This window comes from Lates calcarifer, linkage group LG9, assembly GCF_001640805.2.
Source record: "Lates calcarifer isolate ASB-BC8 linkage group LG9, TLL_Latcal_v3, whole genome shotgun sequence".
NCBI lineage: Eukaryota > Metazoa > Chordata > Actinopteri > Centropomidae > Lates > Lates calcarifer.
The window spans coordinates 3,196,533-3,222,590 of record NC_066841.1 but is presented as its reverse complement, the minus strand read 5'-3'; the positions used below and the strand labels follow the sequence as shown (position 1 = coordinate 3,222,590).

Below are 26,058 nucleotides of genomic sequence, written 5' to 3'. Positions count from 1 at the left end.
AATTGTTTGGCAACACCTGCAGTAACAGCAAACCTTTTAATAATACAAGTCCCAGAGTTCCACTCACAACAACACCTATATGAACCTCTGAGGAAGTGCACGCGCCGATAAGATCTTCTCTGTTTGAAACGCAACAGATGAAGAGCAACGGTTGTATCTGTTTACAGCAGATCTAAAGAAGCTGACTGCGGGCTGAGAGGAATTATCACGTCATATTGCTGTGATAAAGAGGAGTTAGATAGAAAGATAGTCGACAGTGTTGAAACACCTGTGTGCACCAGCTGGAATCTAATGCATCACATCTAACGCCTGCATGTGTTGTTTCCTGTGAAGCCCTCATGTGTGGGTCTGCAATTTGAACTGTGTTGAAGAAAGGCTGAATGGCATTGAATAGCAACAGCTGAAAGTATTTAAAACAGCACGTTTGATACAGTGAAAATCATAAGGGTTATCACGTTAACAACCGCCAGCCAATCAAACACAAGTATTTACAAGTAAAAGTGTTACACAAGGGCAGTATGGAGTGTAAGAAAACATCTCTCATCACCTCTCAGGAGTCACTTCTCTCATGAGGTGAAATACTTCTGTGTTTTATCACATCTTCTGTGTTTTTCTTGGTACATTTTTGTTGGTTTAGGTCTTTTTTTTTTTAAACGAGTGTCATTATCTCGAAATAGCAGACTGTACTTTTATGGAGGAGAAAGCACCCAAAGAGTTCATACATAATTACACTCACTGCAACAACTCATACCCCTAAAATATGAGTTTCAAGACATGGAGTGACATGTTTTTCAAATGTTTTTATGTGTATTTATACCAGCTGCTCTTGGAAAATGTTTTAATAACACATATATTCTCTGAAATATATTCAGCATCACTTGTTATACTATTGATGCATGGTGTTAATTCTTCAAAAACTATGTTATTGACATGGTTTTTCACTTCTTTAAAAGTAAAAAACATTAAAAATTCTTACTTTGTGACTTAATAATTCATACTTGAAAGGGTTAATAATGACAAATGTTTAGAAATGTATATCCACCCTCTGGGTCAGATCCTAAGTACCCACAGAAAACAGAATAAGATAGTTTTTAAAAGTGCAGTAGTTCATGAGGGCAGAGCTAATATGTTATCTTGCAGTGTTGAGAAATCCTGGAACAACATCAAACATGAATCACTTGCTCTTTGGCTCAACTTTAAATCAAATCGGTCAACAAGTTTTTGAGCTGTCCTGCTAACTATCAGACTAAAAACAACCAGTGCTGAAAACACCACCTCCCTGGCAGAGGTAAAAATGAGACTTGATTATAGAAAAATCTGAATTTAGGATTTAATAACAGGCTGAATTATATAAGGAGATTTTCTGCGGGGTGTAGAGAGCAGAGCAGAGCTGATTACCATCCTGGAGTCTGTGAAGTGGAACAACTTGTACCAAACAATTTAATGCATTTTGTGTAAAGCCTCAGCAGGTCCATATACTGTACGACTGCTACAACACAGGAGGACATTTTCCCCCGGCTGTGTAGCGCATTTATTTTGGGAGTGGTCCAGGAGACAGCAGGACTACTTGGCATGGTGAACCATGTTGGAAGAGATGAGGGTTGGGGTCTAAGCAGCAGCAGCAGCAGCGGCCGACTTTGGTCTAACACATGAGGAAATGTCTGCTAACTGGGAGCACTGCCTCGGAGCTGGCAGCAGCCGCTCTGACTTACGCTACAAATGGAAATAATGCTACGTTTTTTATTCATGACTCAACTGCAGGAGGGTGTAGGTGGCAGGGTGAAGGCGGTGGGTAGAGACGCTGTCAGAGACTGTAACAGAGCAGAGGTCTCGAGTTTGATTCCCTGCAGCAGCAAACAATGAAGTGCTGGAGTGTCTTTGAGCAAGATAGTGAACGTCTACCAGGTCACAAAGTTCAAAGTTAAATCACAAACTTTCCATTCATGTTTAAAACCCAGCACTTTTTTTTTGACAAAGACCAAACTGTTGCTGTAACACTGAATATCAAAGACTGTCGGTGCTGGATAATTCTTAATTTTTGTTTAGTTTTAGATCAGATTGTTTCATTTAAATCAAAAAATGCACATTTTCAATTGTACTTTTGAATCTCTCTCCTTTTATCTGGTTGTTTCCACTGTATGAAGTCCTCCTCCCAACATTCACCCTCGTCTCTGAATGTATTCTGTCTCCATTTTGACCTTTTTTCATTTGTACAGACGAATGTAAAGCCTGACATGTATCACAAGAAGACATATATAAATCCTATATATATGCCAGTTAAAGTGTATTATCCATTGCTCACATTATGCTGCTTATTTCATTCATGTGCAGCTACAAAATTACGGTGGAAAATGTGTCTGGCAGCTCAGTTTTAACAGGTATCATTGGTGTTGTCAGCCAGACTGATAGTGAGTTGTGAGCTAGATCAATTAAGCACATAGATGCTCAGCCAACTAAAATAAGTTACAGATTTTTCTGCTTCAAAAGTGTTTTGTTTACCCGCAGTATCTCGCCCAGCTTTCCTTCCAGCTCACTGATGTTGTGAAACTCAACACGGGTCGCAGCTGAGGTTCGAAACATCAACACTCTGCTCGCTGAAAGGAAATTAGAGGATTTGGGCAAGCTACAACAAAATCAAGGAGTGTATCTACTAGCAGAGGGGCTAGTAAAACCCTGCCCACTTGCTGTAGTCCCCTCCCATCGCTATGGTCAACCCTCCAGCCTCAGACCAGCAGGTTTCCAGGCTCTCAGCCTCCCTCCTGCTCTCCAGCCTGCTCTCAGTTGTTATGCCTGACTTGTTTGTGCCTGTTGCAGATGGTAATCTGGCTCTGCATGTATGTGCAGCCTTACATCTGGTGTTTATTCATGCATGCACACCTCTTGTTTTGAGTGTAAATAATCAAATATGGCTGTCTAGGTGGCCAGAAAGTCAGAACTGTGCAGCACGTCCTGTAACATAAATGCAGCCTTTGACTTCACATCGAGAGCAAGGGAAATGAATCCACCAGCTCTTTAATGTTCAGCTGTTATACTGCAAAAAGATCTCCACCTTATCAAGCATTTGTTGTCTATTACTGTGCCTAAAAGTCTCGTAGCCTCCAGTCAGTGATGTGTGATGTTGGATCTTTGGACAAGACAAGTATTATTTATTCATTTGCGTTCTTTGTTGCTGTTGTTCTGTCTGCAGTCGTATATATCTGCGGCCCCCTGGAGACCTTCCTGAACATCATGAAACTGTTTCAGAGCGAGATCCAGGACCCAGAAAACTACGCCATCTTCTATCTGGACGTGTTCGCCGAGAGCTTGACGGATCGCAAACCGTGGCAGAGCCCTGACTCTGACTGGGCCAATCCCATCCAGGTCTTTAAGGTACAATCAACACTACAGGACACACTTACTCATGTACTGTGTGTGTGTGTGTGTGTGTGTGTGTGTGCAGGGAGCTGTAAAGGCTGATTTACAGTAGTTGGGTCATTACTCTTCATAAGATGAGATTGTGTTCAGATTCTTTGTAGATTTATTGAATGTGAACTGTCACTGATTCATCCGCTTTGTAATTGGAGGCAGGAAATACTACAAGACCAAACCCACAATTTGGCATGGGTAATGGATGTCAGTGAGAATGGATATTTAATTCGCTGTGTCTAGTCGTTTTCTCTCTAAATCTTACTCACTGAGTTACACAGAACCAAGAACTTAAGTCCTGATGAAAACCAACAAGTACTTGTCAATGGTTTTTGATTCAAGTATAAGTAATAAATCACAGTATCTTGAAAGCAAGCATATTTCTATTGGTTTCTTTCAAATGGAGCTGTCATCTTGTTCAAGAAAATGCCAGAAATTAAGGTCTGTATCTTAAGGCAACAGAGAATGAGACGCGTCCCACAGCACAACAATCAAGAAAAATGAAGCAGGATTTTATAACTGGAAAAAAAAAAAACAGCTTTCTGTATTTCTGTTCAGTTCAAAACAATACAGGCCGGAGAAGCCAACAAATTGGATCCAATGGAATAGCTCCAACTTAACCTTATAATTAGACTGAATTGCCAATTTGATTCCACTTCATTATTCTGACATTGTTTTTATGATAGCATTGTTATTACTGACATTAGTGTCAGGCAGGCCTTTTCTAATCGCAGCAAACATCTGAAATACGGGCAGTAATTTGAGGTTCTGGAGTGACCGTGTTTCAATTAACATGTCCGTTGAGTCGAGTGACAATTAGTCAAAGCCTGGAGTTGGAAAGTAAAATCAGGGGGAAGCTTTTATGGTAATGACAGCCATGTGTATATGTGCACAGCACTCTGATGATCTTTGGAAGCTGAATCATTTTTTCCAATGGGTGGGCAAACTGAAGTCTCCCAGAGGACATATATCCCACTCCCCAACTCCAACTCCAACCCCTTCAGCCACTTTAAGGGAAGTGAAATTCTTGCATGACATTAATGAATTAGTGGATGTGTTTTCACAGGAAGCCATTTAGCCCTACAAATTAGTGCACTGAGACATAACAGAGTGGGCACAGATGTGTCGCACGTCTCATTTATCTCCCTAAATGTCACACTGGCTTTTCTTAATTCTCTTAATTCAGTGTTCACCAAGTTTTAAAGGAGAGAGGCTTTCTGAATTTAAATCTAGCATAGTATTGAATTGATTACAGCAGATTCTGTCATAAAAGACTCAGCACATGTTTGCTTAAAATGTTTAAGATGGATATGAAGTATTAATTTAAAATAGTGGGGGAATTAATGTCATCCATTGACACGCCATTTGTGGAGTGATTTAGTGTTGAGCCTGTATTCACATATCCACATTTTATCTCAGCACATTTGAAAATACACTCCCATCTGTTCCTCTGAAACATGCTAACAGCTAACAGCATTGCAAAAGTCAAGTTTAATAATAGTGAAGTGATTTTTGTTCTGTCAAAGCTGAGGAAACAGCCATTAAGGATGGACATGTTAATGAAGAAATTTGTGTCATAATACTTATGCCTGGATTTATTTTGTGACGAAAGCAATTTTATGATTGGAGACAAGATTTAACAACTTTTTACAGTGTTGAGAGTTGCTATTAAACAGTTTTTGCATGATCTCAATATCTGTTCATCTGAATATGAACTGTTCCTAACCTTGGCTGAAGAATGAAATTTTGGCTCCCATTTTGCTGATGTTGCAAAGCCTTAATTTGTCTGCAAGCCATAACAGGGCTCATTATGGCAATATGATCATTCAGAGCGATAATTGCTTGTGGAAGTGTGTGGTGGGGTTCCAATAACTGTTGTAACATGAAAAATGATCCTTTTCCAGTTAAGAGAGAAGATTTTATAGAACTGTCTAAAACATGTTTTTGGGGACAGCAGGAAAGTATACAGAACAATCATGAGTCAGTTGAGGCAAATATTTGAACTGAAAGGTCTGACTGAAATGTGCATTTCTTTATACAAGCACTTGATTAAACATTAAACATCTTTGTAATTATGTAGTGCTACAGCATTTATATTTATACAGAATTTATATTTGGACCATTTTATTTTTTGAGTCAAATAATGGCATTAGTTTGATTTTATTAGCTTTTTTAATCTTGAACATTATGTATTTTGTGGGAGTTTCCTCCTCCTCCTTCTCTTCCTACAACCTAATGAGATAGTATACTGACAAAATAATCTTCATCATAATGAGTTATTTCAAGTAACACCGCGTGTGAAAATCATAGATCTAATCTTAGAAGGGTTGAAAAATAGTTTCCCAGCGGAGTTGTTTAATACAAATCAACTTATTAAAAAATCATTACAAATTAAATGTTTTTTTTCTTGATAGAATAATGCATTACACTGTCTTAAGATAGCAACACTTGACAATTTGAGAGCACAAACTGCTGGAATAGATGATGACAAGGTGGTTTCACAGTGGCTGATTTGATATTCATCTGTACAGATCGTATCACACAGCACCAGTGTTATCATTAACTGACAGTACGGTCCGCTTTGGTGTCAAAACTAAGGCTCCAACTGGCTTATGTTCTCATCTTAGGTAAACACAATCCGTACAACGTGCCGGCATCCGTACCTACGCAACGTCATCAATGACTTCTGACCTCTGCCCGCGAATACCTCACAGAAGTTAGCAAAACTGACCAAAATTTAAACGGTTATAGTGACTGGTAGAGATGGAAAGTTCACGTACCTGAAGCCATCAGGAAACGAGATGCTTACTTGCTTTTGGGGTTACAGCGCAGCCCTAGTAAAACCGAACAGTTACTGCAGAAATAGGTAAATTTACGGAGACATTTCTGACACCTGCAGCTCAGTTACCTCCACCTAATATTCACGGGCAAGTTTCCCTCCGGAGGAGGCTGGACCATGACTGCATTTAAAAAGGGGTTGGCTGACCCTCAACCTGAAAAAAAAATATATATATATATTAATAAAACAATTAATCAGTAACACCAGTACAAAGTGCTTTGGGTCACTAAAATACAATCTCTTTGTTGTCCGGTTGTGACGCTCAATTTATATTTATGTTTTAGCATGCTAAACGTTCGGTGACCGTTAGCCCTCGCTAGCATGCTAAAAGCTTAATGAGCGTTACCTTTGGTTTGACCGATAGCATGCTAAAAGCTCAATGAGCGTTAGCCTTGGTTTGACCGTTAGCATGCTAAAAGCTCAATGAGCGTTAGCCTTGGTTTGACTGTTAGCATGCTTACGACTCAGTGACCGCTAGGCTTGGTTTGACCGTTAGGTAGCTACAAGCTCAATCACCGTTAGCAAGCTAAAAACTTAATAACCGTTAGCCTTGGTTTAACCATTAGCATGCTAAAAGCCCATTGACCGTTAGCCTTGGTTTGACCGTTAGCCGCTATGCAAGTTTGCCATTTAATTGGTAAACAGTTGGCGGCCCTCAACCAGAAACAACAAAAATATGTCACGGGCAGGTGTATAGTTTTGGATTTGCCATGCTGAAATACAAAATAGTATTAGACTACTAGGTGTGAAAATGAAATGTAATAACATATTAGATAACATTTAAACATTACAGTCAGTATATGAAACTCATAAAATGTGTTTTCACAAGATTTTTACAAGCTACTCTGTGACCTACTCAGTCTGAGACAGACAGACTTGTTAGACTTTTCATGGCTCGACCCTCAGCTCCCATTTCTCAAGCTGTGTCTGTGTCTCCTCCAGTCTGTCTTTGTCATAACCTACCGGCCTCCTGATAATCCAGAGTACAAAGACTTCCAGAGGAGACTCCATGCCAGAGCTCAGAGGGATTTCGGTGTACACTTGGAACCATCGTTGGTAAGTTATAGCTCATGAAAACCCTGTGCGTTCTGCTTAGCGTCGTGACCTCTTTAATCTTTTATAGGATATTCTTTGCAGAAAAATCCCCACTGTGCCGTGTAATTGTCAACATTTAATGAGGAATGATGTTTACAGTTATGTTAGCAATCACTACTCTTACTTTTATGATAGCTTTCATCTGAGCCAGTAAGTATGTGAGCTTCATAAAAGTGAATTCGATTGTAGTTTTTAAAGAATTCATAATTTATTACGTTTGTTGGTATTTGGCACTTTCATTAGGCCAAATTGTATCATTTCACAGAAGCTGGCTCTTGAGCCCTGCCTGAAGGGCATGTATTCCTTCCCATAAAATGTTAAGTATGTTTTTATTCAATCATTAAGGCCCTGAGTCAAAACCCCGTGTTTTGCATCAATTACTGCTCAAAAAGATGTCTCTGTTCTTGCAGATGGACTACATTGCTGGCAGCTTCTATGACGGTTTTGTGCTGTATGCAAAGGCGTTGGAGGAGACACTGGCCGAGGGTGGAGCCCAGAATGACGGCATTAACATCACCATGAGGACACAGAACCGCCGATTCTGGGGTAAGAAAACGTCATAAGAACCTTTTAGAAGTTTTCATGAAATTAATATTTGATTGTAGCAATCTGGGTTTGCATATACTTACAGATTACAAACTTGTCAGCTACACCTGGGTATGTGACTTTATGCAAAATGTGAACTTGGTGTTGATGATTATGTAAATGCAGGAGGCTCCACCTGCACTGAAAATGAGTGTAAATCAGCACAGGGAACAGTGCTCTCCAGTAAACATTCAGCGAGGCCAAGTGACCGGCCCAGCTGCACAATATTGGAAAGCACCGTTGAACCCAAAATGTGATTAAAATATGCCCTTTCAACACAATAATTACAGTGTTATTGAACAGTTATCACACAACACTCCAGTTAATAGTCCATTTGATGCTTGATGTGGGTGCTCATACACTTCCTTGTTTATATTGCTGCTTGCCAGATCTGTTTTCACATCATACTGGAAGAAGCAGAACAATGGGATTTTGTTGCTTCTGCTTAAAAGGCTTGATGAGGGTTGTTTTGCTTCACATGATGGGAGACAAAACAAGGAACACAGAGCTCATGTTGGAGAATAAAAGTGGAAACTTGGAATTCATTAAGGTGGATCTTTTGATAACGTTTCATGCATTAGAAACTTCAGTATATGTGTGAGCAAAGAAAATAAATTTGTGAGTGTCTTGTGTTTAAACAAACCTGAAGGATGACTTGCAAAATCCTGCACATATTCTTGCTGTGACATACTGAAAGTCTTGTTGGATGTTGTAGAAACTTCTCTGGTGTCTGCTTCTTATTATTAACACACATAAAATCAGTATAGGATAGGACGGGACTAAGAATCTAAGTTCATGATGCAAATCTTGATGACACATAACTCCTCTGTGCTCACTGAATCATCTAAACTTGAATGGGAGCAGATGAACTGAGCACATCTTAGGGTCTGTATGTGACATTACACACTGAATCGCACCCTTGATGTGCACATTGTTTGTGTTTTCAGGAGTGACGGGACTTGTTCACACAGACCACAAAAATGCCAGAGACATAGACGTCAACCTGTGGGCGATGACTGACCAGGAGACAGGAGAGTACGGGGTAAGTAACACATTTACTGTTACTGTTGATGATTTGCTTTATGTTTAATGTGTTTGACTGATGATTGATCAAACTCTTCTGATTTGATTATCAGAAGAGTTTGATCTGTGGAGTAGGTGAACTGACATTTTGGCTTCAAAGGAATGGCTTTTTGCTGTTGTGGTCTCACCCATGAGAGAGGTGATACTGTTATTGCTCAGTTTTAGATCTAAGGTAGAGAGCAAAGAGGTTGGCACCTAGGGGCACACAGATTGTCACAGAGATTTGGGGCAGATTATAAGCAGAAATGGCAGAGACGTTGTTGGGCATGGACTTGACTGAAATGAGAGGGACAGACCCAGCAGACCCTTTTCCAACTTGCCTTGTTATTCTAACGGAATCTTCTAGTACTGACACTGGACTTACCATGAGTTTCACCACCAACAACCACATATTTATCTACAAAACCCTTCACTGTGGTGCCCAGTGGACAAAGGGTTAAGGCGGAAACCATGCACCACAACATCCCTGGTTTGCATCTGGAGACATTTGTTGCATGTCATTTCCCATCTTTCGCTACCCTCATTTCTTGTTATCTCTCTGCTGTTGGCTATCTAATTAAGACATAAATGCTTCCAGAAACAGCTAACAAACCAAGCCATAATTCTTACAAGATCCTTTCCTTGCTGGTCTTTGGGCTTGGTAAACCAAATGTTGTATATGTAGATGAGGAAAATCAACTACTGATGAACTCTGTCAAAATAAAATAGTCTAAAACTTTGATCAGACATTAGTTGCCACATTTCAGTACTTGACAGTTTTTTATACTTAGTGCTATAAATTTGTTTGGTATGATTTAAGTACTATGGTCTGATACTAAGCCCTAATAGATTAGCAGAAAGATACATAGAGGTTTTGTAGGGAATGAACTGGTCTGATAGTCTTTCATATATAATTCTATTCTTTCTGTCTGCACTGTAATGATTTCATGTGATGTAAAATATAATTTCACACTATGTAGGCCATTACTGGTGAAAAGTTAAAGAGTGCTGCTTTTAAAAATGTTGGTTAGTGTTAATAATAGTGGTTTGTTCCTGAAAGCAAAGAGTTACAAGCATGTTAGTGCCTATAAATTCTGTAATGATTAGAAAAGCCTGAATAATATGTGACACTATTGTGTAAAACATGTCTTACAAAACAGTCTTTGTTGTCAGCTATCCCACCAGACACCTTTTTGATAAACACTTGGAGCTTTTTAATAAATATTTTTTAGTCTCAGTGTGTAAGGGTGTTGACATAAAATAATGATACATGTTGAAAACAATGCAGGACTAATTCACTTCATGTGTCTCTAATTGTTGTAACAAGAATTTATTAAAATTTGTTTTCAGCATAATTAGCTATGTGTAGTCTAAAACCTCAGCCTTTGCCTCTGTGTGGCTTTTTATGCAATGAAGACAAACGAGTATTACTACTTTATTCTGCAGTCCTGACTTTTCTAATGATAAGATGCATAAAACCTCAAATTTCCCTCACAGTCCGATGAAAATATTTGTGCATGTTGTGCTCTGCAAACATGCTGCTGTGAACTGCCCCAGTGTTTTTCTTTTTTTTTTTTCTCCTATGTGAGGCTAGAAGAAGTGGGTTAGCAACATTTGACTTCAGTTAGAATTTCATAGCGGTCCTCAGAGGCTGTCAGCGTGACTTCCTCATTTCTCATCTCATTTATCCTTGGCTTTTAATTGGTCGATTCGTGTGGCCGATTGACCCGAGTAGCCAGCAGCCTGGTTGGAGATGGTTTCAGCTTTCAGAGCCTCAGACTGCTGAATATGTCAATGTCAGTATCATAATAATAACAGTGCTGGTGAAAATCAGCTTTGAAGATTGATCACACACCATCTGTTGTTCTAAATCATCCTGAACAACCATTTGGGACTTACTGATGTCTTTAGATTTATATAAAAAGAAATAAAAAAGAATGATAACGCCCTCTAATCTGACAAAGCTTTACAACATCTGCTAACGTGAATCTTCTCACTAACATTACGTTACCACTCAGAGACTGCCACCATCCTCTCTTGCATTGAATTTGCCTCGGCTCCGAGAGCTCCAGCTTTGGACATTTCTACCTTCTGATGTACTGGAGCTGGAGCCAATGGCTTGAATTGATGCGACTCGGGACCACCATGGTCCTCCACTACACTAATGTCTGCCTCAGGGGATTCTGAAGGGGAAAAGCCCTCCACCTCCAAAGAGCCCTCTGTGTCGTTCTCCATTCTTCTCTGACCTGAGGGTGTCACTGAGCAACTCCTGCCTCGCATTTCCAAAGAGAGTGTCAAAATCGATGCACCAGAACCAGATATCGTCTTTTTTATTCCACACATTCATGCTGTATTACTCCCCAACACTGGTTAACAGACTTTGATGGATTAAAATGGCAGAGTTTCCCCTTTAAAAACAAAAGCTCATTGATATTTTAGACAACAGTGTGCTTCCAATTCCTGTTTCCATGTGTCAGTGCCCCCCTCCACCATAAAGAAATCATCATCACATGTGGGTGTAGTGTGTGGCTACTGACTTTTCTCTTAGCTGCACTAAAACTGAGCTAAATCGTCCTGCTTGCAGCCTAAAAGGTAATCGAGGTTTCAAGAGTGAACGCGAGATGAAGTGAATTGTTGGAAGGGATTTTCTGGCAGCATAGAGCAGTAAACACAGCCCCTGAACTGAAATACTGGGAGCTATTTCAGACTGTGCAGCCTCTGCCCCTTCACCCGACACATTCTGCATTGTTTTGATGACCCTCTGTAGGGGTGACGGCCTTCAAGGTTTTAGCAGAGAGGACACAACATGCTGGGAGCAAGGGTGGAAAACATAAAAACTCCTCCAGCTAGTTAGAAACACAAGAGTCGTGTTTCACAGCAGGACAACAGATGCTGCTCGTGAAGTCTTGTACCTTCAAAATAAAGCTCACGCAAACTTTGCTCTTGTATTTGTATTTCCTGATTAGCTTGTATGTTTTATTGTAAGATCACAATTGAAGCATCTTGTTATCTTTAGATAGCAAAATGACTGTGGGTTAATTGTCTGATTACACTGACATCTTTTAAGTATCACATATATGATTTTTACCTTCTGATGTAGACCTCTGGCGTAGTTCAGACATGACTGTAACTGCAGCAGGAGGGCCAAATGGTGTAGATGTTTTTAGACAGAAGCTATTACAGCTAAAGAATCAGGAACAGTCAGACATGCTAGCTGCTCATTGACGTACTACAGCAGTGCTTTGAGCTAAATGCTAACATCAGCTTGCTAACATGATTCCAAGCTGTTGTTTAGCATGTTCACCATCTTAGTGTAACCTGTTTTCATTTGTGTCCATTTTAATCAGTGTGTTCTTCTGTGTTTGCAGCTTGTTGCGTACTACAATGGAACCACCAAAGAGATCATTTGGTCCCAGACAGAGAAGATCCACTGGCCCAGCGGGGGCCCACCGCTGGATAACCCCCCCTGTGTGTTCTCCACAGACGACCCCTCCTGCAATGACGGTATGACAACTCTGTCTCATCCATCACAGAGTTAGATGAGCCTGCAGATGACCTGTTTTTGAAAGAAGTATTTTCTAGAAACAAGCAACGTGATGTTGACTAACTCGCTGATGGTTGATTGATTTTCAGGAAATTGCATGAAAAGAGCCGTGACAAGAAGGTCCATGCACAGCACTGACATCAAGTGAAATTATCACACATTTAATGTTTTTATTTTTTTCTTAGAGTAAGATTGAATCGCTCGTCAGATGGATATTACAGAGCACTAATGCTCTGTTTACATTATCACAGCAATCTCTGCAGGGACTGTGATATTTTCATGTTGATAAATGTGTTGTTTTTCTTCATTTTAAAGCCAACTCTTTGCCTCAATGAGGTGAAGGAGCAAATCTAGAAGTGTAATATTTGCTCCAATAATAAGCAGTGTGAAAGATAAGTGCTGTCGTTGGTGAATGAGAAGAGTGACAGTTTCAGAGGGACGTGTCACAGATGATAAATTGCTGGGAAGGAAAACCACTGCAATTATAAATGAATTTTGGCATGAAGGAGTGAGCAATAAATCTGACTCTGTTCAAAAGTCTGAAACCATACGCAAATAATTTACAGAGTTCAGAGCCTGAATGTCGCCTTCTCCAGTGTAGCTTTCAGCACCAAGGACAATGAATGCTCTGGAATTTCCAGAAACATATTGATGACTTGTAATTTCACACCATGTGTGGACACACAAAGCGCAATGACAACAGCATCTAATCGACAGAGTTAAGACATAGAAAAGGCCAGTATACTGTACATTGTTCCACTGTTTGAATAGAGTGAGAAAGTGCACGTACTGCACGTAAAATAAACCTACAAGCTACAAACAAATGAAAAAAAGTGGATCATGCTATTTGTGTACATTATTTTCTCACTGCTGGTGCCTTATAGTAGCCTCAGATGCTGCTCAGAAGTGATGGGTGGATGGATAAACTGTTGTTTAGTCAAGAAATAGTTCCAGCATGTACCCTCACTTAAAACCACAAATTATATTTATATTTTTGATCGGTCGGTCCGCTAGTTTGGTCCTGACTCAAATATCTTGATATATCTGCTCGGTGCATTGATTATGATGAATCCTGCTATGAAATATGGTTAAAGGAGCTACTAGTTAGTGAGTTCTGCTATCGTTATATAGCCAGCTTTAGCCTTAACAGCGTCACAGAGCCGCTAACTTGCTGTAGAGTCTTGTTTCACCTTGGACAGAGCCAGGCTAGCATTTTCCATCTGCCTCCAGTCTTTATGCTAAGCTAAGCTAAACATGTCCAGCTATCCAAATACTGCAGGTGATACCAGTCTTCTCATCTCATTCTTGGAATGAAAACAAAGAAGCAAATGTTGGACTGTTCTTTTAATTGTTTCCACTTAACTGTATTTGCAGGTAAGAGAGCACAATGATAAAGTAGAAACCATATTATTCCTGAACAGCACGATTACAAGCCTGAAATCCTCAGTTTACTGAAGTTTCATGAATGCAGCAGAAGTGAAACATCTTCTGGTGTTGATGAGTGTTAGAAATTAAATTTCTCTAATGATGATGAGTATCAGCTTGTCCTGTGATTACACCAGGTGGTACAATTAGTCTCCATTAGGGTTTTAAGATAAAAATCAGTGCAACTGTGTGAATGTGTTGCTGGTGTTTGCAGCTGACAGATTGCTAAAGCAGTGCAGCTGTATTCCAGGAAGTCACAGCTGCACTTTTCACAGCTCACACTTTTTTCCTTTCTTTTAGAAAGATAGTAATGTGGACATCTGTTGAACATACGAGAGACAAGACTGAGTGTGGAATCCTTCTCCTGTTGTTTCCAGGTCATCTGCCAGTTCTGGGTATTGTAGCGGTGGGATCTGGCTTAGCGCTCATCATTTTTGGAATCTCCAGTTTCCTCATTTACAGGTGAGTTTGATGTCATCGAGCTGTCGCTTCCTGTCTGTGCTGCTTGTAGCTCAAACAGTAGACACTTTTTTAATTTCTTGCGATGACAGACAGAAAGAGAGAGTGAGACAGACACAGAGAGAGACGTGTTTTAAAAGGATTTATGGGTCGTGCAGCTATAGGTGCCAGTGTGGTATTTACACAATTGTTGCCACAGCAACAGCTCAGCAGGTGACAGCGTTAAAGCAGCGGTGAAGTGTGTTTAAGCTGCCAAGTGAGCTCATACACTGGCCTCAGACAGCCTTTACTGCTATAGTGATCATTAGTGTGTTTATTTTCTTTGCTCTGGATTAAAGCTAAATGCCACCTATGTTAATAATTCACACACTGCTGATGTCAGGTGGAAAACAGCAGTCTTGGTGATTTTTGTACTTCACTTTCAGAGGATTAAGTGTTTGTTTGTTGGTTGTCGTAGGTCTCTTGGCTTATAAAACCCTTTAAAATCCTGTTAGAGGTTTTTAGCTTACAAAACAAACCTGTGTTTCTTATAAAGCAAAACTTTACACAGCAAAAATCTCAGTCCAGTGAAGTCATTTTTGTCTAAAATTGAGCACTAAATTGTACAATTGAAAACATCTGCCACTGTGGTAAGATCATTTTTAATGTGCTTTCAGTGTAGATCAACTCCCTAGAATCAAGTTTTCTTTTCTGTATTATATGAGGGGAGTTTTCCTTTATGCAAACTAAAGGTTGAGGACAGTGGGTGTTGTACGTTGTATGGACTGTAAAGATGTGATTTTAGACCATAATAGACTTGAGTTGACTGTGGTTACGGACTGTGTGGCTGAGATCTTGTTCTCAGCATTGTTTCTGGGATTTTAACGACGTCATGTTTACATTCTACAATTACAAAAATATGTATTTTCTTTAATATGTTTCAATGTGACTGTTAATATACCTAGTTGTATTTCTCCTACTAGTAGGACCGAAACAGCATTTGGAGACCATCATGTTGTGAAATAAAACTGACCCAAAACCCTACCAAACAGTTCAAAGAACATACATAATGTGGTGAAAATATAAAAGTCAATGAGCTTCTTAACATTTTGTGGGGGGGGGGTAGAGGTTGGGGTCATGCTGGAGGAATTTGCACTCATGACCTTGGTATTTCTAAAATCCTGGCCACGGCCTCACAACGAGCTCAATGATATTCAAAACAGGTTGAATAACCTACTGCTGTGGCAGATTTTTTCACTTGACGTTTGATTTTTGATACTTTTATGACAAAAATAACATATTGTAATACATTCTGTGGTGTGTCGTCTAAAAAAACTTGAGATAATCGGTGAAATCTGCAAAACAGATGAGATTATTGGACTTTATTTCAACTTATTTCAAGAAATGAACAGGACAGTATCAGGTACAGCAAACTGTGGGTGGCATTAGAAATCCTACTGCGTGTGTGAGAAGTTTATGATATGTAATTAAGTATTTAAATAAGGCATTCAGGTATAAAAATCAGTTCAAATGAAACTTTGCACAACTGCACAGTCTACATTCTTGTGGAAATCATGTGTTAGATTAAGCCTTATTTAATTACAGAAGAAGTTAATCATGCATGCCCTAAGCAATAAAGCTACTGGGAGCTTGCCTAAATTCTGGTCAATGTCATGGGTAAAAATCTGCAAATTAATGTTTCTATTTTTCCCTTTTTCATCACTTCTTCAAAGTTGTCTTCTATTTATGTTCACGACCAATAAGCACAAAGATTTTCAAGTAAAGAAGAGCTGATTTGTATGTCACCACTCAGCTCTAACTAACAAATCAGACCGGTAATCTGATCACTTTTCTAATACTAACTATTAACACAAACGAGTGTTAATCACCAGCCAATCAGAATGGATTTTGATCAGAGGAATGGTGGAAGAAAGACGGAGGAGCAGCTGTCCACCTGAGGTAAATCCCCTAAACCTGAATTTGAGTTAATCATTGTTTAATATTAGATGCAGAGCGTGCACTTCATTCTGAAAACATTAAGATTTTCCTCTGTTTTTTCCACAGCAAGCGCAGCATGGTTACCTAACCAGCTAGCTAGTTTTCCTGGACTTAACTGGCCGGTAAGTTTTGTGAAGTATGCTCCTCTTCTTTTCGTGGAGTTCTTTTTTTAAAAATCTGGGATCCAAGTGTAACATTTGTTGACTTAAAGCAACAGGTATCTATTTCTGTCCCAACAGGGAAACTCTGTGTTGCATTTTTTTGGTCCTGACCCACAGTTTTACACTCTCTGCCCCAGGCAGACTATATTTAGATTCATCATTTACATCAATGACAGTTTTATATATGTAAAGGCATCTCTCACAGGCCTAAACATGTTGTCTTTTCGTGGATTTTGAGTCGACATAGACCTAGAAGCTGGAGGGTTTTTTCTGTGACAGCTCTGTTTGATACTGAAAGCTAACAAATCGCTTCCTGTTTTTGCAGACACCAGTGGAACTTTGCTGATGGACAGCGAGGCAGACAGCAGAGCTTTTTTACAGCCGTCTTTAAGATCAACCAGCTGCTGAAAGGCCTCCATGTTCAGTACTTGACCTACAAAAACACCACTAAAACGCTTAAAACACTTTGGAGTTTTGTCACTGTTCATAGTTACTCTCAGATCAATCAATAAGTTTCTTAAGCTCGGGGGTCGCTTGATTTGCGTGAAGGGTTGCAGTTTATAAGACAGATATTCTATTTTTTTAATAAGAGGGAATAATATGGAAAATATATTATGATTTCTATTAATTATATTTTTGCTGCTGCTTACATGTTTCTTTTTTAATACATTTTAATACATATATAAAAAAGATTTTATACTATTAATTAAATCTCTTTGGGATACATTTTGGGATTTAACTCTAAAATTTCACAGGGAAGAAAAGGATTAGAAATTACTGGTGTATTTTGTATAAGAAATGGGTGGCTGGTTAGGTCAGATATTTTTGTAATAGATTGCTCCTTTGACATAATATAACTCACAACTGTTCTAATAGTAAAATCTGGTGAATATGGGATTTAATAAAAAAGCAACCTGTGTATTGAGTCTGTTTCTTTGTGTTGCTTCGTGGTAAAACACATGTACTGCAACAAAATATTTGAACATTTTACTAATGCACCTCAAAGTTGCATTTTTCCTAAAAACAAGAAAAATAATGTATTCTATTTGTTTGGAATAGAAATTAGCGTCAATACCTGAAATAAGATGGAAGAAGGTAGATCAAACTGATTTCTCTCTCAATTTACTGGCAGATTTTTCCACTTTTTAAACTTTTTAAAAAGCTTAATGCTCACCAGGTTATACATTTTATCGAGCTGCTGTTAAATATTATCCCACAGCACTCAGTAGATTTAACCAGGTGGACGGCTGGCTGTTCTTTTGGAGTCTGGCGTGCAGCAGCAGCAGCAGCAGTAGTAGTGTGAAGGGATGTTGAGCAGAGCAGCAGTGGCTCTGTTGTTTTAATGGAAAGGTTGGTCCAGCAGAGGTATTCACATATGGGACTTATGAAACAATAGGCCCAGTGTGGAGCCCCACGCTTTGCCCCTCTGGCTGCCAGAGGTCTCTAAACGAGGCTCTTTAAATAGAAAAATACCTTTTTCTTTTTTTTTTCTTTTTTTTTTTTTTTTGGGTGGTGGTGGATATGGCTGGAGGGCAATGGTGGTTTAATGGTGTTTCCTGTTCTGAAAATGGTTGCACATAGGCACGGTCTGGAGTATTTGTAGACACAAACAAGCATCAGAATCCCCTTTAAGGTTCTGGGTCCACCAATACAGTTTGTTCTGGTGAAAAAGAGGTGAAAAGAAGAACTGGGATGGTTTGGGGAAAGGCTAAAACACGGTGATATGCAAACGCTGCAATAATTTCCTGCAGCCATCTGGAAGTGTTTTACACCTTTTAGATGGGATTGGAATGTGTGGGCTCTGCTCGTTTTTCATTTTAAAGTGTTTCAAACTGAAAATGAATTTCCTCCACCCTACCAAACGTAAAAGATTAAAAAAATAAAACCTCTCCAGATTTCACAACTCTGGACTAATAGTTTTATTTTTGAATGTGTTTTCATTGTAAATCATTAAGTGTCAAGAAACAGCAGCTCCTCTGAGATTTGCCCCAGATGTGTTGATTCGCTGGAATGCCTCTTCCCCTCTGTGGTTTTTGGTGTGTGCCAGTCAGACTAATGCTCAAAAATAACACTCAAAACATGTCAAAAATATCACTGACATGTAAATTACTACATTGATTAATTTGGTCCAGCTCTGCAGATATCTGGAGGGTATTAAAGACTATAAAACAGTTTATATCCTTTCCTACTTAAACTATTTGCCCATCTCACACCATAGAGGAGACAGAAGTGATGGAGGCAAAACTGAGTGAATGATGGATAGAATAATCATGTTGCATCACTGCCTGGGCCAAAGAAGACGTCTTTATTAACCAGTCCAAAACAGTTTAACTCATCGCTCTGTTTACGCTGTAAAAACACTAAGAATAACATAAACTAACTTGACCTGATGCAACACAACATAACATAACGTAGGCTAGTATAAACTAACAATGTAACATAACACGACAATGTAAATTAACATCATGTAACACAACATAACCTAACGTAACAACTATAAAATAACATTGTAACATAAAGTAAGAGATTGTAACTTAGTATAAGTTAACGTAACGTAATGTAGGTTAATTTAATGTAACAAAAAATATGTTATACTGTAACCTAACCTAATAACATAACATAATGTTACATAAGGTCATGTCATGTTTCCACTAAAACGCGACAACAGTGTAACGCAACAACACAGCACAAGTCAACAAAATGACATAAAAACATAATAATGGAGCAGTGATTAAAACTCACAGATGTAATGCTGTAATGCTCGGATAAACATGTTTCATGATGCATCACTTGCTGTTTTCAGTCGCAAATTAATGTGAAATTTTAAGCCCAAAATAAGGATTGCAGCATCTTGTGTTAACAGCTTTGCAGATTGGAAAAGACATTAAGTCCAATCCACAGCTCTTAAATCATACAGATGTAAGTTTTAGTGGTTCGGTTACATTCCCTCTTGAAGTTTTAATGCGTACAGTTTTTGAGTTGGGAGGTTTTTTTTTGTGCCAGTGTTAGTATGAGGTTAGAACATCTGAGTCCGCTCTGAGTGAGTGCGTTAAAAATAAAGAGTGTGGGAGTAAGAATTGAAGTGAATTCTAATCTTCATCATGGTTATTGTTGTTGTTTTTTTTTTTTTTTTGTTTAAAAGACCCGTGAGTCATCAGAACAAGTCTCCATCATGTATCTTTATTTAAAGTAGAAGAGAAAAGGCTTTCTGTAGCTTTACATCAAATACAGTGCAGGCAGGGGGATATGAGAAACTTCATTTAACAACTTTAGTGACAAATAATGAGTAAAGATTTTCTTTTTACATTAACTAATTAGAAATGAATTGATTTCACTAAATTCCAGTATGGACTTCTCGTCAGCATTTTTGTACGAAAGAGTTCTTTGTCCAGGGCTTTTAAAATATTCACCTAAAAAATGTTTTTTTCGCATCACCGAAGTTCAATAAGCAGAGCATAGGCACTTGTGAAGTTAAAATGTAATAACATACAAACACACAAGCCTGCATGCATCGACATTTGCACATAACTTGTGAGACCACTATCTCAGGAAATACCACCAGGAAAGATGGAGATCAGATGCAACTGCACAAATGGAGCAATTAGCTCTTTGTTTAAGGTGACTGGCCAGATTAAATCTATGATATCATAAACTAATTCCTCAAAGACCACCTTGTCTCTGAAGAGGGTTTTTTTTTAAGTCCCAGATTCCAACCTTTGTGGTAAAAACATCAGCTCCCATCCTCCACACCATCCCCAACCCATCGCCTCTTTATGTGAGATTGTTCCTCTGTTCTTTGTGCGTTTGTCCTTGTTGATTTCACCACCTGGTTTTTTGTCTTTTTGCAGGAAACTGAAGCTGGAGAAAGAGTTGGCTGGAATGCTGTGGAGGATTCGGTGGGAGGACCTTCAGTTCGAGAGCCCCAATAAATACCACAAACGAGCCGGTAGCCGACTCACCCTCTCACAGGTAGATCATCCTCTCAAACAGTGCTGCTGGAACCACAAATGTACGTACTTGTACTTGTTACAAAAAGGGAAAATTATACAAAATATGCAGGTGAGGAGACCGAAAAGAAATGTGCCAGCATTAAAAACTAAACCCACGCCCACATGATCTCATATTAAAGCTAGCAGCCCTGAATATTTCTTAATAATTTGGAGCTTTATATCACTTTTTGTTCTGTCAGTGTTGCTGGCACAGCCTCCACTGTGTGATTAACAAGTTGTTGTTCCTCTGGCAGGGTACACTACCATGTTTGCCAGCGGGAAAGACTCAGCATTGGGTCCACAGCTTTCATTCATACAGGATTGATGATCAGTCTTGAGATGTTGCTGCTGTAAAATTGGACCCACCAGGAATCAAAAATGCTAATTTGACATGTTTGAAGTTTAGAGCTTCACCCTGTTTACACACTGTGCGCTGTGTATTAAAATGCAGTTTGTGGTTTTTCTCAGAAAAAGCAAAGCTTCAGCCCCTGAGAGAGTCCAAAATCCTTTGTTAGTTTACACATTCCTGAAAGCTTTCCCAGCGGTTTATTGAAGGTGGCTGGGTTTGCGGTGGCAGACGCATATTAAATGATTGTTAAAATAAGCTCTCGTCTGGCCCCGGTCCTTACATATATAATACCTCATCACGTTTTTCAAGTATCAGGTTCTGTTGTCTGAGCGCTAATGCATCTCCTCTGGGTTGCGTTTCATCCCACACGTGCAAGCGTTCATGAAAAGCACATGCACACACCTTTTTCATTACTGGTCTTCGGTCCAATTCCTGGGATAATGTGTGTGTGTGTGTGTGTGTGTGTGTGTGTGGAAAACACAGTAATTTTCCAGACCAATGTATTTTCCAGTGTGCCATGTGTTGCCAATATTTGCATTCTATACAAATGTGTAGTCGGCTGTGCTGGCTGTTTGTATGCTGTGCGCCCACTTGATTTTTATTCACTCTGTGTGCACTGCAGACATTCGCCCAAGGACTCCAGTTGGTGTTGTAAAAACTGAAAGCACTTTATTTTCTCAAATATAAGTGAACGGCAATTTCATGTTGCACAGAGGAAAGTGTTTTGGATATGAATGTGAGTGGATGAGCCCTTTTTCGGTATCTGTGTTGCAGTGAAGTGGAAGCACAGTCTTAAATGACCAAGATTTAATCCTCTTTTCTCTAATCTACAAACGCTAACAGACTGTTTTTTTTTTTTCTCTTCTCACCACCCTTTTCCACCTTCTCAGAGAGGCTCCAGCTACGGCTCCTTGATAACTGCCCATGGAAAATATCAGCTATTTGCAAAAACTGGCTATTTTAAGGTAAGGCTTAGTGAGTTCTGACATTTTCAACTCCTGCGCACTCCTTTCCCACCCACATATGTGCACACTCGCGGAGAAAGCTGGAGAGCTGGAGAGGAGAGAGAAAGAGAGAGTGTGGGCGAATTTAGGTAGTTGGTTTTAATGTGAGCTGCAGAATGTGTCAATTTTCTTCTTCTTCATCTTCTTTTTTTTCCCTTTCTTTCTGTGTTTCTACACTCCCGCCTCGCAGTCTGGACATGGCCATCAAGTTGTTGCTGCTGTTAATTTATCCGTTTGAGATGGAGGAGGTGTGAGGAAATGTGACAAACAGAGGCTGCTGAATGATGAGATAACTGTCTTTGTTTTAAGCTGCATGATGCTGGTTTTATATAAATGCTGATGTCATGGTACAGCTTGAACGTCTCATGCACTGATACACTTCTCAAATTTCGATCCAGGCCAGAGGTGATTAAATCTGACACCAGAGAACCTCGACAACCTGCAGATACTGTAAAATAAACTCTGAAATTAATTCACTTTTTCATTCTGTAATCAGACACCAAATGTATCTGCTTTCAAACATTCAGCCATCATCAGCTCCTGAATAAAACTTAAAGCTCCAACGAGGACTCAGACTCGAACTATCGGCCGTGTCTCTCAGATGCTATCGACAGCGTTTTTTTGCGGCGCCTGTCACATCTGTGGCGTCTGAGGAATTCACCTCGCTTCCTTCGTTTAACTGATCCTCACATATCAAAGCGACAGATAGAGTTCTTCTCCTGCAGCAGACTGACACAGGCCCCAGATGTACCTGTAGGCTACACTGCAAGATGCTGCTGGATTTCCTCTCTCTATTTCATGGTCCTTGTTTGTTCTTTTTATTAGAATCTGCTGTCTGCTGCTCTTATTTACATCTAGTCCAAAATGCAACCTTGTTATAGCCTGTTGTCTCCTAATATAACAAAAGGCTGCATATAAACTGAGCTCTCCATCAGTGCTGTCTCTCATGCTCGATTGATTTCTCTGTCTCTTCTTGTGTTGCTCTCAGGGGAACCTGGTGGCCATCAAGCACGTCAACAAGAAGAGGATAGAGCTGACCAGACAAGTTTTACTGGAGCTCAAACATGTAAGTGCACACTTTCTCCTTAGACTAATGATTTGTATTTTTTTTTAAATTAAGGAGGATTTTAACACAGTCGTTTTTTTTATGTCTTTTCTAGTATATTAAGCACTTAGCGAAAAAGCACTAAATCATCTGCAGTTGGTCCAAAATGCAGCTGCTGGGCTTTTAATCGGAATTTAGAGAAGAGAACTCATAACCCCAATTTTAGTATCGCTTCACTGGTCTCTAATTACTTCAGTAATACAGTTGAAAATTCCTCATAAGGAAATAAGTGGATTGGCTCCACGCTATATTTCTGACCTACTAAAGCCATCCTGTGTAAGGGCAGCAGAAAAATCACTTCTCACAGTTCCTAAGTCGAGATTTCCTGCCAAGGGTGACCATACATTTGCTGTCATGGCAGCTTAAGTACCGTTCACACTCAACGTATTTTCCTTTAAACATTTATTTTAAACTGTCTCTTATGTTCTTTTTTTAACTATTTTTTTGTAACTATGTTAAGGGAAGTGCTATACAAATTAAGGTGCTATGTTGTTAGTGCCACTTTTACAGAAGAAACATGAAAATGTAACGGGGAGATTTCAGTTACATTTGCTAATTTAAAGGAGCTATTTGTTAGTTTTCTATTGTTACATAGCAAACTGTGTCTCTGTGTCTACTGGCTGTGTAAATAAGCTTTGCTACCAAGTTTGCTAAACCAGCTTAAAAGTTGATAATACATCAGTGTTGTCATCTCATTTCCGCTGCCTGTGCAAAGAAATATCAACGCTTAATAGGAATACTGCAAGTAATTTACTGAGTTTATTCATGCTCTACAGAGGATAAACACCTGCCCTGAATGATCTTTCCCTCAGTGGCACCTTAGGACAAATATTATATTTTTAGTACCACTACTGACTTGCTGGCCACAGAGGCTTTAAAAACAGTAAGATCCTCTTTGTCCCGACACTTTTGTATTTTGGGATGTAATGATCCAGACTCTAGATGCTACTCACAGTTTCATTCTTAGCCTTTTTTTCCTTCTTCTTATTCCTCAGAAAAGGAATTCAGAATTCTTGCGTTTGGCCGTGAAATCAGTCCGTTGGCTCATGCTGTTTCTAAGTGCTGTCAGTGGCCTCGTTTTGAAGAAAGCCATGCACTGAGACCTTGGGGTGCATTAGAGAAAAAAGAAAACCATCTCAACGAGTTGTATTCATCAAATCTTTATCCTCTCGCTAAAATAAAACAACCATGAACCAACGTTATTGTACTTGTTACCGCTGCAGGGGAAAGACCTTCATTTGAGGTTCAGTCGTTCCACCTGCTTTACAGAACAGCCTCCTGAAAAGTGGAACTATTTCACCATATTGGCTTTGAATATTTCTCTCTGACTCACACAGTAAAAGCTTTATTTTTTTGGAGCTGCAGAAGAAGAAGAAGTGGAATCTGGCTCCTTGTTAGCACGCTCAAATGGAGGCTGTGACCAAGTTCCACTTCAGGATGTCACTTGTTACTCAGCCGCTTTCAGCAAAGAATTAACATTAAACTGTCTCTTCAACATCAGCGACAGCAGCTGCTGATGAAGAGGTCCCTTTGGCTGGAAAATATTTACGAGAGAGCAATAAGGAAGCCATGGGACAAAAAAGAAAATTCCACAGAATTTATGTGGTTTGGTGATGGAAACACAGTGTGGCACAAGGAAACCCATAACTCGGAAATTACACGGGCGCTCATGAACAAGATGGATGCTCATGGGGAAGATTTTTGGCCATTTACCAACGTCTTTTCAACTTTCTTTGCTCAAATTCTCTCCGTCTCAGCTCTGTATTTTTTTTATTTTTTTTTTGGGAGTTAGTCGCAGCCTGTTGGAGGAGAGGAGTTTGGGCTTCTTGGATGCCTCTGTGGCCTCTCGGTCAGTCAGCAGGCACACATGGGAGAGAGGCTGCTGTCTGAGCTGGCAGCTTCTCAGATGCCCCGGGGGCCTGATCGGCTGTCAAACCTCAGCTCATGAAAAAGCCAACCAGATGGGGGAAGAGACGGATCTGCCAGTGGAAACTTAACCACTTGTCTTCCAGAGCTCTCTCCTCCTCCTCCTCCTCCCTTTCGCGGTTCTCCTCCCCCCTCATCCTCACCAGTGTGCAGCAGGGGAAATTATATAGGCCAAAGGGTAGGCTAACATCTCTCAAGCTGTGAAACAGGAGCGACTAACTCCCTGATTTTGGTGTGAGAGCGGCTGTCACTCACTGCGCTCAGAGAAGAAAAGTACACTGTTGAAATTATGAACACTGTTTTTGAAGTTTCACACTGGCTGTAGAAAGATTTTCTCCTTCTTTTTTTTTAGTTCTGCTTCTGTCAGCACTCACACAGGCTGGAATGAAAGAGGATGTCCATGTAGCTTGTTTCTATAAAAGAAAAATCACTGGGCTTTTTCACACTTTCTCATAAAAGGAATCTGCCAGAAACTGTTCTCCAAGTTCCCCCTTAATCACTTAACCTCAAACATCTCTGTTTTCATACTTTTTTATATCTAAAGTGATTCATGTTTTGGAGGATATTTTGTATCAGTAAACCCAGTGTGTGATTAGTGATTATTTTCCATGTAGAGCAGTTTTACACGTTCTGCCCGCTCCGCTCTCATATTCCTGTTCGTACATCCTCTCAACACCTCAACACTTTTTTTTTTCATCATCCTCAGCACACTGGCTCATTCATAACCTCCAAGGGCAATTTATGCACATGCACATGTTTCAACCGGGTGCCCTGAGCAGGAATGCGTCTCAACACGTAGAAAAAGACACGGTGCCAGCTAGCCAACTGCAAATAGACTATTTTGATGAACTGCTGGCAGCAGTTATTCTAAAAAACTTTGTATATAAATGAACCGTCAGTCCTCTCCCCCGTCCTCTGTTTCCATGGGGTTTGGGAATGTGATGTTTGGAAAGAGTTACACTCACAGTTGCAGTTGTGTTTGTGTGGTTATTTTCAGATGAGAGACGTTCAGTTCAACCATCTAACCAGGTTCATCGGGGCCTGCATTGACCCTCCCAACATCTGCATCGTAACAGAGTACTGTCCCAGAGGCAGCCTGCAGGTAATGTCTCCTCCTCCTATACTTTTATTTA

The 26,058-nt window shown here is 39.7% G+C and overlaps 1 protein-coding gene across 1 annotated transcript in view; it reads left to right on the top strand.

Annotated features, from left to right (window-relative positions):
• npr2 (natriuretic peptide receptor 2) overlaps window positions 1–26,058 on the top strand; it is a 50,048-nt gene that overhangs the window by 5,584 nt on the left and 18,406 nt on the right. The window contains 10 exon segments of the mRNA XM_018685291.2: window positions 3,188–3,369; window positions 7,187–7,300; window positions 7,750–7,885; window positions 8,872–8,966; window positions 12,355–12,490; window positions 14,333–14,417; window positions 20,401–20,521; window positions 21,781–21,855; window positions 22,883–22,960; window positions 25,923–26,027. Coding sequence (XP_018540807.2) covers window positions 3,188–3,369; window positions 7,187–7,300; window positions 7,750–7,885; window positions 8,872–8,966; window positions 12,355–12,490; window positions 14,333–14,417; window positions 20,401–20,521; window positions 21,781–21,855; window positions 22,883–22,960; window positions 25,923–26,027 — 1,127 coding nt within the window.